Source organism: Stegodyphus dumicola, chromosome 1 (genome assembly GCF_044657685.1).
Source record: "Stegodyphus dumicola isolate Sdum_Otavi_A_Nest chromosome 1, ASM4465768v1".
In the NCBI taxonomy this organism is placed as follows: Eukaryota; Metazoa; Arthropoda; class Arachnida; order Araneae; family Eresidae; genus Stegodyphus; species Stegodyphus dumicola.
The window spans coordinates 292,085,847-292,103,780 of record NC_140768.1 but is presented as its reverse complement, the minus strand read 5'-3'; the positions used below and the strand labels follow the sequence as shown (position 1 = coordinate 292,103,780).

The 17,934-nt window shown below is 33.9% G+C and overlaps 1 protein-coding gene across 1 annotated transcript in view; it reads left to right on the top strand.

Annotated features, from left to right (window-relative positions):
* The window catches only part of LOC118193543 (uncharacterized), a 96,637-nt gene extending 80,641 nt beyond the window's left edge, over nt 1–15,996 (top strand). Inside the window, exons 2-5 of the mRNA XM_035364645.2 lie at nt 1,242–4,386; nt 9,548–9,728; nt 13,972–14,551; nt 15,626–15,996. Of these exons, the coding sequence (XP_035220536.1) occupies nt 1,259–4,386; nt 9,548–9,728; nt 13,972–14,551; nt 15,626–15,633 (3,897 nt within the window). The 5' untranslated portion in view covers nt 1,242–1,258 and the 3' untranslated portion in view covers nt 15,634–15,996. The remainder of the gene's footprint in view (nt 1–1,241; nt 4,387–9,547; nt 9,729–13,971; nt 14,552–15,625) is intronic.
* The last annotated feature ends 1,938 nt before the right edge of the window (nt 15,997–17,934 follow it).

The window sequence follows — 17,934 nt, the reverse complement described above, 5'->3', positions numbered from 1 at the left end:
TAACAATGTATATTTTGAAATTATTATGTCCATGTACATATTTCTGAATATTCCAAATTAGAAAGCATTGGATTATTTGATATTTATGGTTTAGAATTTTTTAATTTTTTTTTGTTTTAGAATTTTAAAAAAGAATTTAAAAATTTATTAGAGTGTCTTCATTTGAAATCATGTCTATGTGACAGATAGACTTTTAGCTCATAACTTTAAAGAAAGCAGAAGAAAAGTTTCTGAAAATTCGAACTTACATTTTAAATTCTAAGATACATTTTCCCAAATTAATGAAAAATTCGGTTTTCATCTAAATTATCAAAATTACTATTCTTATGCTGGGAGCACGAGTTTTTCCTCTGAATGAAAAGATTTTACAGAAACCATGAAAAATATCTGTAATGGTCATTAACACCAAGCTTCCGAAGTATTATAATTAATATAATTTGTTGGCTATTTATTATAACCAAAATGTGTCTTTCATTACTGTACAGGATTCGGTTAAGCACGTAGAAACTTCTAGGAGGGACAAAGTACACAAAGATAAATCGCAATCATATTGTAACGTAGTATCAGGAGCGCTATTTTCTTGTGTTAGTGCATAAATAAAGCGCAATACAGACTAGAATGAGTGCCCATTATTCTCGAAACTGACAGGCTTCTGGAAAGAATCAATTTTGCATAACTTGGGATACAGCAGTATAAAAACTTAGGTTTTTGGCACCCATCGCTATCTGTTTGCAATACAATCGCATAGTGGCTTCTCCGTCACAAGTCCCTGGTCAGTACACGCGATGCGTATCCTTCCATCTCAGAATTCGGGAACACCGCCATTTTATTTTACCTTTGCGTGCAGTGCTTAACTAGCAAACTTTGTGGTTGTTGGGCGGGATCCTTGGGGCCGTTGGGGAAAACCTTTACAAGCGGTTTACAAATGACGATATATTTAAAGAAATCTGGAATAGTCTCGCTACCGAACAATTACAGCATGGAGTCAACTACAACATGGAGATGACGTTTCCGATCTTTCGTTTCTATATGATTCTGATTTGCCTTTCAGGAACCTGTCCCCGCTCTGAAACATTTCAGCATGCTTATCTAAATCATCCTCATTATTTATTATACATAATCTTCTGTTTTCTATAATTACTATTATCCATAATCTTTTGTATTCTATAATTACTATTATACATAATCTTCTGTATTCTATTATTATTTGGTAAATGTTTTCTTCTCTTTCTCTTCCATAGGACAATAAGAAAAATCGATGGGTAATTCTCACTCGCAATCTTCATCCCGCCTGCATACAAATTACCCCAAAGAAGGTCGCGGAAAGAAGTTCAGTGTTGCTAAATTTGCAAGTCCAGAAAACCGTGTGCTTCCCGTTGTGTCCAATGTCCCTCAGCGCCTTCGGAGCACTGACAATGGCAGCATTTTACATAGCGGTGGCACTATCAGTGGACGGAAGAACAACGTCGTGTCCGTACCTGACAAAGAACCAGAGTTCGTTCAGCTGCTTCAGAAGAAGTGCCACGCCTTGCAGACGCCGGCGCAAAATGTGTCTTTTCAAACACTCTATGGTCATAGGAAGTCTCACAGTGATCCGGATATTGTCAGAATGATGATTCGCGAGAACGAGAATGATAATGATTCCTATGATGACGAATATGACACTGATGGAAGAGGAGACACAGAAAACAACTCCAACTTGCGAAGCATTATCGCCATGAGTCCTAGCAAAGCCAAAATCAAATCTAGAAAAAAATCACGTGCTCCAGAACCTCCTCAATCGAATACATTACCCAGAACATTAGGTAAAGCTCCTGTCTACAATAACGAAAGACATAATATGATGAACTCCCAAACATCTGCGTATGATTATAATGATGCTCCAAGAAGGCCACTTCCACCAATTCCACCTGATGAAATGCCGCCACCACCACCGCCTCCGCCGCCTGATTACAACCAGGCTATTGACAGTAGAGGAGTATCAAAAACTCCAAACAAAAGTTACGAGAAAAATAGAAGAATGGTAGACAAATGGAAATTTAGTAAACCTAATCAAGAATACATGACAGACAATGTCCCAAGGCAAAGAAGCAAATCACTAGACCGAACTGAAGAACAAAGAATAAAAGGAAGGGAAGAAAGTAAGCGAAGTGAAATCTCCGATCGCAGTGTTAGTCTACGAAATTCCTATGCTGCTGACAATGTTACTCATCCTAATGGATGCAACAATCACACGACATCAGATAGCGTTCTAAAGGAGGCCATCGCTGATGCCGCAAAACGAAGAGCAGAAAGGCTACAGAGAACACGACAGTATAGAAACGAATCTTTCAAATCATCAATGGAGAAAAGCAGTGATATGCACGAAAAGTATGTCGAAACTGGTGGTAAAGTCACTGTAAATTCAACACAGTTTGCTCACAAAAACCCATTCTTATTAAAGCAAACTGATTCAAATAAACCAGGAAATTCTATGTACAGTAAAGAAGAAAACAATGCAGAAAGAAAAAACCTGGAAAGGTCTAATGTTGATCACTGTGCCCGAAAATTACCCATTCACAAAAAAGCATCGGATATTAGAAAGGACTGCGTTGTTGATTACACAGAAAAGGACGAGGACAAGCCATCTATACAGAAGCAACAGAAGAGAACTTATCGTGATCCTCTTGAAATGCCAAACTCTAGTGAAAGGCAAGCCAAATGGGATTCAATTATCCCAGAATCAGTACCTCGATTTTTTCCAGAAACGACCCTGCAAAGCTCTTCTACTTCTGAGGAAGAGATGGAGATCGATCTTCAGCTGCGTCCCACTTTGCCTCGGAGGCCGGTTGAGCTTCCCCGATTTTCTCCTACAGATGTGTGGAAATCGATCAATTTAGACTTTTTTAAATCTCATCAGCAGCGTTCTGATGTAAGTAGCGACGACGGAGAAGATATAATGGAAGAGAAAATTCATCGAATCAACCGACCAGCTGCACCTCGACGTCTAAATCATGATCGCAGCGGTGATTCAGGAATCTCACCCGACGCTGGAAGTCCCATGTTACTAAATGACAATTTCGATTTGATGAATAATGATGCACTGTGTAATACTCCCGACACCCAATTACCAAATGAAGAATGCGGAGGTACATGGATACCACAGCATGATTTAGTCGACGATAGCGACTGCGGTAGTGATGAATCGCCAGCTGAAATCAATAGTCCAAACAGTCCAACAAAAGTACAAGCTAAGTTTGCAATGCCGAATCTAATGTTTCCGTCCAGATCTCTCCCAAGAACTGAACAGAAGAAAGACTCTGACGAAATTGTTGTTTCTGAAAAAGAAAGAACGAGAAGTAGAGGAAGAAGGAAAAAAGGTGGTTACAAGAATGCAGATGGGCAACACTTCAACAGTTTACGAAATTTGAAGAAAGCTTTAGGCTTAAGAACAAAATGTATTACTGACGAAAGTAAAGGTTTAGATTCAAACTGGTCACTAAGCCGAAGTCTTCCAAATTTCATCAATAATTTAAATATTGAAAATGCAGTAAAACACGATGCAGAAGCTCCAGAGCTGTATGTTTTGGACCATATAAGAAGGAGCAATTCTGAATCGAAAGCTGTTCAGCAAGATAGTACAGGAAGCAAACCGATTAATGCTTACAGCTCTCGTAATCCCGAGTGGAGAAAATCTTTTCCTTGTCAGTCTTCTGAAGGCCATGTCATGTACTTGCCGGAGTACAGTTCTAGTGCCATACCAGTTCAACACAGATCTGTAGCAGATGATATTCATGTTAATACAGACAGTGAATTGATATTGAAAAAACCTAGCAATAGAAAGAAGTTTACTTACCAAAGTACTGTAAGACAAGAAGAAAAAAAGAAATTAGAAGAAAAACTAGCAAGAGAAGTTGAAGCAAGGGAAAGAAAGCGGCAGCAAGAAATCGAATGGATGAATAAAGTCGAAGAAGAATTTCGAAAACAGAGGGATAAAGAAAAGGTTAATATACGTCATCAGCTGCGAATTTTAAATCTTCAAGAGAAATCAACGGATAGCAATGCGGCTTGTAGAAAAGATTCTACCAAGCGAGACTCAGATTATACGCCAAATATTCAACAAGATACGTCAAAAAGTCTACAGACTGACCATCAAGATTATGTCATGTGTTCTGGAGATACGACTCACAAAAGCAACCAAGAAATTGTGGATATGGAGTATAACTGGAAGCAACCAACAGGTATGAAGAAATGGCTGAAGCGTCAGAATAGAGATTACCAGTGTCCTGCAAGACCTGAACCAGAAGGCGGAAGGTCTTCTAGTGATGATTCTAAACAGAAAGATCAGGCGAAAGATAAAATTACGGAATTACCAACTCGTTGCTCGAGTTATCAAACTAATAAAGAGTAAGTTAACGTTTGAATGAAATAGTTACTCAAGTAATAAGAAAAATTATTTTTCAGTTACCTTTGGAGCAACCTATAATTGAAAATGTTCTCAGATAATATTATACGGTTAAATCTTGTAAGGTTCCTAAATTTTGTCTAAAATGAAGCGTCGAAGAACCTAGTGAACTACGTAGCGACTTATCACTGAGTTCAAACAACTAAGACGTACACTCGAGAAGAGTTAAAATACCCACATATTCACTCAAAAAAAAAAAAATAATAATAATAACAGTTGGCCCTTTCTCGGGCTTACAGGCAAGCCTCTACTCGGGCTTTAACTCAGAATAAGAAAAGAAACGAAACTATAATTAACTAAACGAGAGTTAGCTGAAGCTAGACACAATTACCTAACGTAGTTGACCCTTAAATTAAACTACCCGGCGAATATCAATAGGCACGTATAATACGGCCGAGCGTAACAACTTCTTCAAGAGTTGCTTAGCCAGAAGGTAAACACGCCCCACTAAGGACTCCTAGCACTCTCTATCGAAGTAAGCTGAATCTTCCTTAAATACCTCTAGGCAGATAGCCCTAGTGTGCTCCGCCATAATTAAATACACCACACAACATCCCACCACACCTTAAATACCTCTTCTAACTCATTTGCATTCAACGCGATTCTATAGTAGGGATTTATAAGTGGAAACAAGAATTGATAGGAAAGGGTTTCAGAAATAAAATAATTGTTATAAATTAAAATTTACCTTACAGATTAATTAGCTGTCCACTTCCATTTTTTTAAACTTCTATTTTTTCTAAAGAATTTGCGCTTGCGCACTTAATAGAAGCCTAAAACTATAGTAAGACAGAAAAGAAGTAAAATTGCTAAGAACTGCTCTCATAGAGTTTCAGCGATTCAAATATTAAAAACAGTAAACATCAAAATCAGGCTTTCAACTATCAACTGGACTTCCATAATGGGGTTTCGAATCCTGTACATCTACAAATACAAAATTCATTCATACATACTGGTGGCTAAGAAGGTGGCTTGTAATTTTAGCTGAGTAGTAGCCGCAATATGCTGTTCTAAGTAATGTCTGACTTCCTTAGTAAATAAATTTTCAAACCAGAATATAAAGAGCGTACAACAAATTAAATGGAAACACCGCGTATACTCAAAATCGCCTTCCGTAAATCCGTGTTTCGTAAGGATATATTGCACTTTAAATTGCTTATTATTACATTTTTCCAAATTAAAAAATTTTTCACATATATTTTACAATATCAAACTATGGAGTGCATCATTAAGATACATTCAAATGTCAAATTGGAGAAACACGAATGGTATTCCTTCCAGACAACGTTTAATTATTGAAAAGTATATTTTAGATTATTTTTCAATACTAATATCAGTATGTTAAAATATGGAAAGCAAGACAGAAACGTACAAAAGTAGTTTATTTTGCTTAACTGTTTATATACCGTTTATTACTGTACATTATTGTATATTTCTTGGATGGTATAGATTTTATATAGAGTATGCATAAAGTATCATATACAAGCTTACTGTATATTTTTATATAGTGTAATATAATACAGTTTATATGATGCAATTATATAACCTCTATTATATAAAACTATATAAAAATATATTATACAAATAATATCTAGTTGTAATAATACATTTGCACCATATACACTGTGTTTATGTAGTGTATACATTGTCCTTTGAGTTAATTAGTCAGTTTGAGAAGGATTAACGCTTGTTTAAAGAATTTAAGTATCATTTTTGTAGAAATAAGTCAATTTTTCTTTTAAATAGGAAATTAAATTTTGAACACACGATGGTTTAAGAAAACAAATCTTTATCCATTTCGTCAGGTTGATTGATTGATTGATTGTGATTTCTGGCACAAAAACCTTTCAAGGTTTTCTCCTCCAAGCAAAGATTAAAAAACGATGGTTATAAAGTATGTTGAAAGAAATTTCGTATAGGCAATTACTGTGTATTTTAAGTTAGGAAAAACAATAAAAACAGTTTACACTTTATAGTAGCATTCAATATCATTTAAAAACTGAGACAATATATGATAATGCTTTTTTCCTCTTAAGTTTTTAAATCCAATTTTAAACAATTAAAATGTTTTTGGCGAAAATAATAAAGTGGGACATTCCAATAAAATATGACGGACTATCAGATCTGCATTGCACCTTGCGCAACGGCGATTCTTCTTTCCTTTCGGCAGATATTCGGCTTCTTTCCTTTCGGCGACAATGACCAATTCTCAACCGGGTTAAAAAAAACTTATATTTGTTATAGAACGGCCAACATTCAGTTGCGGGTTTAACACTTCTCAGCTTGTTGTTGGTTTGGTTATCCTAGTCACTCTGCCATTTATTAAAAAATTTACGTTTGGTCATCACCCTGATATCTGTGAGTGGGATCGGGAAATTAGACATTGTAGTAGCAGTTTTAGCTATAATGTCCGCTAGTTGTATTCCCTTGTATGCCAGCGTGGCCAGGGATCCAGGAATCCATTTCGTCAGAAGCTGACCTAGTCCTTCAGATAGTAGAAACTAATTCTGACGGCTCGGTTTAAATATCCGTCTTGAATTGCACCTATCTGAAAGATTTAAAAAATCTAAACAATTCGTTTACTTTTTTCTGTTGTCTAAATATGTTAGTACAACATAAATTAGAGAGAGTTTTTATTTTTTTATTTATTTGGTTTATTGTTTTTATTACAGCAAAAAAAAAAAAAAAACTTTTATTTTTAAAAATACTTTTATTCTCATAAACCAAAATAATCTTTCGACAAAATTATGTGATTATGTGAAACTACTTCAATATTTTCCTAAGCACAAGTCACAACTCCTATTGAAATAAAACAGAAGACCTGATTTTTATTTAGTAGGCCTGGGAGCTAAACAGATAATCCTGTTTAAATATTTATTTTGCTAAAACTAAACCAAGAAATTGCGTTTTATTTCCTTAAAATGAAACGCGTGACTTACTCCTATTCAATTAAAATTGAAGCAGCAATTTTTTCGCTCACGTAAATCAATAAAATAATAATATTAACAATGTAATAGTTTCTTAAAAGTCAGTATAGTATTATTTACCTTTCATAGTGATATGTGCTATGGCTTTATAGGGATCTGTATAAATAATTAGGCGAGACGAGCAGGAAAAACTTGAGCCTTTTTTGAGATAAATAAAAACTTACAAGTAAGATAAACAGCTCTTCCCCCCCTCTTGAACGTGACATTAGGCGAAACTCTCTTCAACATGTGAGTAATGCTGCAGATAAAAAAAAAATAAAAGCGGTAATTATTCAGCGAGAAGCTCAGAATAGTCACACGGTTTTGAAAAGAATGAACTGACTGACTGCTATTCACAACCTATTCCGATGGTTGCCAAAGGGTAAAGTTAAATTCTTCTGAAAACTTCGTAAAAAATATTTTCTAGGTCTTCAAAAACATGAACTTCTGAAACTTACAGAATATAGAAAAGGGCAAGACTTTTCCAAATACGTCCATGGACATGTTAGTAGAATTTCTGACGATATCTCTCGTTTTATTGAGGTATCTTTACAACTGAAACATTTATTGATTCAGAATTAAAAGATCTACAACAGGGAACAAACACACAACTTTTACCCACAAATTCAAAATTAAATTAAAAAAAATCTGGAAGTTTTCAGATTTTATATTATGCCCAAAGGAGCTTTTTATAACGTTTTGTATGATACTTTTATAAATAAATTCAATTAAAAAAATCTGGAAGTTTTCAGATTTTATATTACGCCCAGAGGAGCTTTTTATAACGGTTTGTATGATACTTTTATTTATTAAATATTATGTTTTTCGCACTTGAACAATAAAATTCAATTCAACATCAATATCGCCAAATAATTTAAAATGAGCCCGATACACGGGCTCGAGCGCTGGAGATAAAAATGTTTTTTTTTTCCCCCGTACAGTGTTGCCATGGCTCGCTTTGAAATCATTGAGTTTCTTAATCAAAAACTCATAAATGCTTTACAAAATATGAAATAGATAATAAAACAGATTCTAAATTTGGGCTTCCAGATGCCTATATTTGGGTGGAGGCACCTACGTTATTCAGCTTTTAATGTTTCTAGGTAACGCTGTTTTATCACAGTGCGAGAAATATACACACATTCATGCAGCTTCTTCACTATTTAAAATCTTTAAATATAATAATAATAATAATAATAATATATATATATATATATATTTGGTGGCAACAATTTGAAAATATTGCATCAATTTGAAAATAAAAATCTGTTCAATTGCCACCAATATATATATATATATATTTGGTGGCAACAATTTGAAAAGTGACTCGCCGTTTATACTGAAACGCTACAAAATGCCAAAACGAAATTAATAGCCCTTCTGGGCTATTGCTCTTCGAAGTAATAAGCATAAAATAATTATACACCAAATAAACAAATGAAAATAAATGTATAATTATCATGTAAAATGTACTAAAATAAACACAAATTCATAATAACCCAAAAATATATTAGAAACAAATTATTAATTAATATATATAATATTTACATAAATTTACAGCAGTTTTATTCTAATAAGCAAACTAATAAAAAGCTGATAAGAAATCGACAAACTTAATCTTACCTGGATGAAAAGAGAAATAAGCGATCCGATTTATTGACGATTCGTGTAACTGGAGTCCTGCAATATTATTAATAATTTATATCTCTCCGTCCCGAATTAGCCAACCACATAAATCTCTGCTGCTCAGTTAAGCGACAAATCTTAATTTTAATACAGATTAAAAATAATAATAATTTAACTTTTGAAATTGGATATTTCTTTAATTTATTGAGTATTCTCTTTATATAATCTTTGAATAATATCTTCCGTTCCCATTTCATCCTAAAAGTATTGGAGAAGTGGTTTTTCTTTCGTATTTTTTTAAATATATAAAATTTAAATTTTTAAATTTAAATTTTTATGTATTTAAAATGAAGAATCTTGCCTTGTAGAGTTCATGCTGTCTTGCCGGGACACAATGTATAATGCACAAGAAATAAAGTTTGATTCTTGAGTGTTCCTTAAACTTTAATTAAGCATTACTTCTAGTTAATTATTTCAATGATACTTAAGACAAATATTTAAAATTATCCAGGTATATATGCGTCCATGGCTCTGAAGCTCCATGCGGCATTTGCAACAATTTCAACAGCCAAACGTCGAGCATGGTGAGGAGTGACAACGAGAAAAAATCGCCTTTCCTCAGTTACAGATTCCCGAATAATTCCGGTTCCCCGGAGAAGATAGCTGACCCTCAGAAGTCTACAAGACAACAGGTAAAATTTATGCAGCAAAATTTCCGCTTCGATGATTATTCGTCACGATCGACTTGGTTTGGTTTATTTAATAACGGAGCACTCGAGGGCTATCTGCCTAAGGGAAAGGATGCCTTCGTGGAAGACTTTCTAAGCGATATTTGCTCATATGCATGTTGTACATGGAGAAAACCACGAAAACATCTATGCTGCTTCCCGTTCGGCGGGATTCGAACCCCAGACCGAACTACCAGTGTTCAGCGACTTAATCGCTTGGCCGCTGGTCGGCCTCAACTTCAAGAACCTTTAATGTATATGTAAAATTTTGAATATTGTTGAAAATAAACGTTGGAGCACAAATAAGTAAATGGCCGAATTAATAACATTACTTTTTATTATAGTTGACAAATATGACATTAAGCAAACGCAAATAAAAGTGCGTATGTTACAGAATTTATTACATCGTTACTGATTATAATTTAAAATATATAGTTTTGAAGAGAGATGAAGCAGAAGGCTAACTAGTCCAAGAAGCCGAAAACAAGTGCGCTTGATTTCAAAACGAAATCTCAAGTCTATTAATCTATTATTGTCTGAGTTTCAGTTCGGAAAACTGTCTACGTCGGCAGCATTATAGTATAACAATCAAATGCTGGCTTTAGCTAGGTTAATTAATTACTATTTTTATCCCAAACTGAAAGGAAGAGCTTAGAAACTATTACAAATTAAAGTTAGAATTTTTACTTACATGTCTTACGCACACGCACACCTTTTCCTTTTTCAGTGGTCTCTATGCAAGTATATTTACAAAAAACATAACTAGATGGCAGCACTTCCAATTTGGAACGAGTATGGTCTAAATTAGAACAAACATTTTGAAATGCTGTAAAAGAGACATTTTGCTTTTCAATATTATTGGCGCGCCAAATCTAGCGTATTCGCTGATTTCAGATTGCGTAAGTTTATATAGTTCTACATTTCTCAAGACGTCATTGAAATACTGGTTTAATTTTTAAATCCTTTTTTGATATCATATGGATTTGAGAATTGCCCAATTTGAGAATTGCCCATGACGGAAAATCTGTAATAGAATTTCGGGTAAAATGCAAAATCACCCACTGCTTGACGCGTTTTTAAGAATTGCACATACTCGGTATCCATGTACATACTCGATATCCATGTACACATCGACCTATTTTCACTTCAAAACAAAATCCCAAAATTGCACAAAAATGGCACTGCGCACACCCTTTATTTATGTACACATCGACCTATTTTCACTTAAAAAGTAAAAGAAAATTGACAAAAATCCAATTGTTTTTACCCTTGTAAAAAGTGGCAAGCAAATAACTGGGCGATTCTGCACTTTACCGAGAATTTTTCCAAAGAAAAGGCATCATTCATTATAGAAAATTATGTTTGAACAACCAAAGAGACGAAATTATGCTTTAGCGAAATATAAGCGAAATAGCGATGCAGACATCCATCCAATTATGTTTAGCAATTTTTATATAAATTATAATAATGATCTGAAATAGTTATTTACTCTTATGCTTCCATTCAGTCATGTTTAGCCTTTTTTATATAAATTATAATAATAAAAAATATTATATGAAATTAACCTTTCAGCTAAATCAAAACATCAATCTTAGATAGTTATTTACTATTATACTTCCTTTCTTGCGTTAGGGTTGCCGCAATTATATTTGGCAGTAACAATAGTTTGGCGATTTTTTACGGCCCTCAAAACCGAATAGTACCATATATTAATATATATATGTGTGTGTGTGTGTGTGTGTAATGCTCTTAAATTCGCAGTCGAAGCTTGGAACTCTTAACAGCTTTCCATAACAGTCATAGCATGTGGTTAAAGCATACAGAGGAAGATAACGATGTTAAGAGAGACATTTTACTATTCAATATTACTTGGGGCGCACCTGGAATTTGTACAAAGGACATCCTGTTTAACACCATATTAATATATACAAACACATATAAAGCATTCACATAGTCGCTTGGTGTATCTGAAAACGAAATCTTAGTCTATTAATCTATTATTGTCTGTTTGAGTTTCAATTCGGAAAGCCATCTAAGTCGGCAACATTATATTACCTTCATTATTGTCCGAAATATGTCAAAATAGAAGAGTGCTTAAGTAACAGTACATGTAAACAAACTGTTGAAATTAAAACGAACAGTACATTCTAAATGAGAAAGAAAATAACACCAATAGCAAATTTCTTAATTATATTATTGATGTTATACAATCTTATTTATTGCAACAAGGTAAACTGTTATGACACTTTTTTTTCTTCTTTTATTTAGATAGCAATTTTTTTGTGATTTTACCTGTTTGTGGCAGATTGATCAAAATTTATCAGTTGCAGCTTTTGTTTTTAGAAAAACATTTTATAATTTATCAACCAATTTAATTTTTTTTTTTTTACTTTTATTACCGTTTCTTTAAGATGCTTTATATATATTTTCATTTACTGATTCAAATGAAGATTTTTTCTAGACCGCTAATATGTGGAAAGCTCTAAAGTTATTTTAATGTAACAATGAGAGTTTTCGTTTTAAAATAGATGTTAATATCACAGTGAAGTTGCTAAACTTGGTAATTATCGAATGAAATACCAAAACAGAAACCCATTTTGACATTATAAATTACTAAAAGGCTATTTCTTCCCCTAAAAAGAAAAAGATCAGTTCCACTGAAATTAATTTTATTTCAGTTATAACAATTAAAAGGAATAGTCAAAAGAGTTTATCATACCTGAAAATGAAATTTTGTATTTAAATTTTGCAAATGCATATTTCATTTATAATTTCGAATGACTTTTATAATTTTTATTATTTGATTTTTGATAAATGTTCATCTACAATTTGCAACGACTGTTTCTAAATAATAATGATAATATATTTGATTATATATTCTATCTTCTTCATTTAGTTTCATACGGAAATGTTTTCTAAAGCACAGTATTAGACACTTTTTGTTTCGTTGTTATTGTGACTTATCACATTTGTTTGACAGTAGCATCGAAACAAGCCTACGAAATTCATGTGTTGAGCAAGATTACGCCTATCGTTGGCAAGCCCTTTGAGCATCATACAGGTGACAGTACGACTTCGCTAATTTCCGCCCCCCCCATTTTAAAGGAAAGCACAGTACTCCGGGGGATGGGCCCGAGGGTCTTACATCCTTCTTCCCTTACTATCAGCCTCTCGAGAGAACATTCGGCTGGCCATATATTTAGAATGCCCCCATGCCGCACAGACACTGTACAATTACAAACATCCATGCTTTCTTCAGGACTCAAACCCAGGCCCTTCGATATCGCAGTACGTCCCCTAACCACTATACCCCATGGGCGGCATTTTTTGTTTTTTGGAGGAAGATTCCACAGCACTAATTTTAGGTACTTCAAGTTTCTTTCTTTTTTTAAGTGATATGCAACTAGTTTGTTTAACTTATATCAACAAACTCTCAACCCTCTAAAAGTTGAATTACTCTCATTAAGAAGAAATTATACGTTTTCAATACTTTCATCCGTTTAAGCACACTAGTTACATTTATAAAGGAAGTAATTATACGGCCTTTAGAGAGACTAAGCCATAAATCCCAGTCAAAATATCATTATTTTTTTTTCCGTATACAAAATAATTAACAAAACAATTGACTGCATTTAAATTCTGATAAAACACGCAATCTGTGTCTGCGATGGACTCTGTCTGTGGTGAACTGCATTTAAACTCTGTCAGTAGTAAAACTGCAAAGAACTAAGCTTTGAACGTAATTTAACTCAGGTCCTTTATGAGAATCAGCTAATACAAGGAACTAGTAAGCAGACTATACAGCTTGGTTACTAAGCTCAGCTCGTCTAGGATTATAGACGTGTTAGTGTTAGTGTTATTGTTGAATGCTAAAAAGGCAAAACGTTTCCGTCAAGTACTATTTAACGATGATTAGATGAGTGTTTCAACTATACACGAAACTGTATTTGTTTTGACTGGTTTATACTGATTGGTTGCATTTACCTTGATATCATAATGGTGTGGCCGCATGCGTCTTTTATAAAATAAGATGATGAAATATTTTTTAAACCGATATGTAGTTAAGGACTGCATAACATTAGTTTTATTTTAAATTTTGTTTTCTTCTTTCCTGCTTTTGTTATATTACTGGCCTTTCGTTAACTACATGTCTGTCATTTTCTTATGTTATACTGCATGATAATAAAATTCCATTATCTCGTTTTAGGGGAGTTCAAAAGGTGCTCAAGATACCAGAACTACAAGCAACTGCGTAGGTACCACATCGAACTCGAATGACCATCGATTCATTAGCGAATCTGTGGAAGAATATGAACTTCACACGAGGCTGTGCCGAACCAACAGCGGTCGAACTTTCGAATCTCATTCTTATTATGCTCTAGAGAGGCGCAAAGAAGATCCTGCCGAATACGATGCCATTCAGAAAGCAAATTGTGGTACAGATACTAAAACGAATTTTTTCTCGACGCTCAATTTTGAGAAAGAATTGAAAGAGAACGTTCGAAAGAAAACACGAGAATTCGAGAAAAGGACAAGATTACGTGATTACGACAGCGATGACAGCGGAAGCGATGGCAAGGAAGTGCGCCCCCAAAGACCAGTACTGAGAAATCAAAAAAGGAAAAGTTCCGGTGAGATGAGAGAACCTTCCTTTTCCAGAAACCATCCTCACAGAAACGGAGCAAGGGTGAAATCGCAAGTGAATGGACATATGCTAAATGGAAGAACTACAAACTATTCCAAAGCTCTTAATAGCCGTGTCATGTTGCCCCAACAAAGAGTTCCTAGTAAGTTAAAGCAAATTAGGCACTGTTACTCTGAAAACTGTGTATAATAAAATCTTTGTATGATGAAAACATTCTGTATAGTGAAAATTATACACATTATTAATTATTCCATCAATACTTATTCAAAGTACTGTATGGTTAACCGTTGTTGTCGAGTCCATATTTCATGGATGATTGGTCCCCATATTCTCAAGAAGGTTGGACTTCTACTACCACATGGATTTTGAGGAAGAGCAACCTGGGGAGTTCCAGGGGTCTCTCACCCTCTCCCCTAGCACAAAACGATACTTCAATGCAGTTTTTCTGGCCACTAGACAAACAAAATATCCTGTACTATAATGGATAGCGTATATCAGTGGTGGTGAACCCTTTTGGGTCGGGTGCCCAGAACTTTTTTTTTGGGTGGCCGTCGTGCCCAAACCTTTAAATCCCCATCGGAGAGCACTTTACCATGTTTTGCCCGGAACAGTGAAATTTGAACGCTGGCCGTTGTTAGACGGTTTGTTTTAGAAAGATAATTGCAAAAACCAACTTTCTGGTCATTATAATTCTTCAATTTCCCTTCAATAAACACCTTTCGTTCAGCTTCATCAAGTTTTCGGCAACAATCTTGTGGTAGGCGTCAAAGTGCCGCAAGTTAGTAAGTGAAAAGTAAGCAACTAATGATAAGTAAGTAAGTAAAACGTTCAAGCACAGACTAAAACGCTTATTTAAATTACATAGTATCATTTTATTGTGATTATTGATTAGGGAAGTGATATTTTAGTCGCGTGCCGGCTGATGAGGCTCTGCGTGCCGACTATGGAACGCGTGCCATACGTTCGCCATCACTGGCGTATATCTAGAATTGATACTTTATGAGAAACTTTTTAATGTTTAAAAATATTTTCAAAAAAGAAAAATTAAGTCAAAAATTGCAAAACGAACAAATATAATAGGACAACAGTTTTATTACTGTTCCACCTTATACAAGATTTCAGCTGAAATTCTGAAGTTTTTTTAAGTGTAATTTAAGTAAAAACAAAAGAAATACATGATATAAGAATAATTAGTTTCCTTTTTTTTCCTTTCTAGCTTGTTGAGCACTAACACATGCTGCTACAGAAACTGTGCAATACCAAAATGAATGCATTTAGAATGGAGCCATTGCACTGAAGAAGAACAAAAGAATGACGAAGTTCAGCGTTTGAATGTTGTTAAGCAACGATAAAAAAACTAGTCAAAAATGTTGAATTATTCTATTGTAATTTGCTGTAGTTAATTACTAAACATTTTCTGTGCGAACTTCAAATTACTGAAATTGAAAAACCTGATATTTTTATAAAGATGTATTTTTATAACTGCTATGTGTTTAAGATTAATTATTTCATGTAAATATATTTTGTTAAATGAATATAATTAGAGTGGAAAAAATGAAATAAATCAAAATATTATTATTTAACTTCTTTTCCTGAAACTGTTTTATTTATTAGTATTCATAATTTAATAATATCTAAACAGAGCACTTTTATTTTGCATTTGCTGGACAGTTCCTAGTTTTGATTGCAAAAAATTTTTCATCATATTTTATTTCATTCTAACATAATGAAGATATCTTTAGAATTTACGATATATCTTTATATAACAGCATATCTTTAGAATTTACGATAGACAGTCTCGTGCACTGGAGAGGAAAATGTTTCTTTCCGTACAGTGTTATCACTGATCACTTTGAAATCGTTGAGTTTGCTAATCAAAAATTCATTAAAATTTACAAAATAAGAAAGAGATAATAAAAAAAATTCGAAATTCAAAATTCGGGTTACCAAGTGTTGGGTGAAGGACTACGTTATTCAAAATTAGATGGTTCTAGATACCGTTATTTTTTCACAGTGCGAGAAATATGCATAAATTCATGTAGATTCCACATTATTTAATTTCTTTAAATATGATACAGGGCAATAATATTTGGTGGCAACAATTTTAAAAGTGATAAACAATGGTTACATGCAAGTACTACATGTTCTTTGATCAAGAAATGATCCATCCGTACTTGTATCTCAGATCTGGTTGAACTGAGAGGCATTCTATACATTGCTTGGTGCAAAAGGCATCGTATTTTTAGTCTCATGAAGTACTTGTAAGCAGCACTGTCAAGGAGGTTGTTGGGATATGTATTAACGTTTCAAAACGTGCTTCAGTGTTTTAAATGGTATCACTTAAGAGCAATATGCGGCTTCCGGAAAGAGTACGCCACAGCGGCGGCTTCTGACCACGGTGGGGACCCAACAGAAACCTGCCATGTCAGCGAAGAAAACCGTCAAACCTAGGCCAAAGGGCCTTTATTGCAACATACAGAAGTTATATAGAACCATTTACTTAATTTCATGTAAGCAAGTAATGATAAGTAAGCAAGTGAAAGTAAGCAAGTAAGTGAAACGTTCGAGCACAGACTAAAACATTTATTTAAATTACATAGTAACATTTTATTGTGATTATTGATTAAGGAAGTAATATTTTAGTCGCGTGCCGGCCGATGAGGCTCTGCGTGCCAACTGTGGAACGCGTGCCATACGTTCGCCATCACTGGCGTATATGTAGTACTGATACTTTATGGGAAACTTTTTAATGTTTAAAAAGATTTTTAAAAAAGAAAAATTAAGTCAAAAATTGCAAAAAGAACAAATATAATAGGACAACAGTTTTAATACTGTTCAATATCAAGTAATGTATGTATTTGTTGTGTACATACATTACTTGATTTCATGTGTTTCATGTGACACATGCTTACATTTGTTGTACACATACATTATTTGATTTCATGTGTTTCATGTGACACATGCTTACATTTGTTGTACACATACATTATCTGATTTCATGTGTTTCATGTGACACATGCTTACATTTGTTGTACACATACATTATTTGATTTCATGTGTTTCATGTGACACATGCTTACATTTGTTGTACACATACATTATTTGATTTCATGTGTTTCATGTGACACATGCTTACATTTGTTGTACACATACATTATTTGATTTCATGTGTTTCATGTGACATAAGCTTACATTTGTTGTATTTATATATACGTATATCGCTATACAACGCAAACTGCAAATTACAAGAATGCTTTACAGTGTTTTCTGAGATGCAGTTGCTTACATAACTTAAAACAAATTAATTTCATAGCTTGCAAATTGCCTACAGTATGCTCTACAAATAACTGGGCACCAAATTATTTTCTAACAATTACATTGCAGATTACTCCAAGCAAATTTCAAGAATACTTCTTGGTGTCCAAATTGTAAGCACTGAGAACAAGAAGCGACAAACTAATGGGATAAAATTGTCGCCATACGCTAAAATCTATGCAAATTGCAACAATTAAGGCAGAAATACAA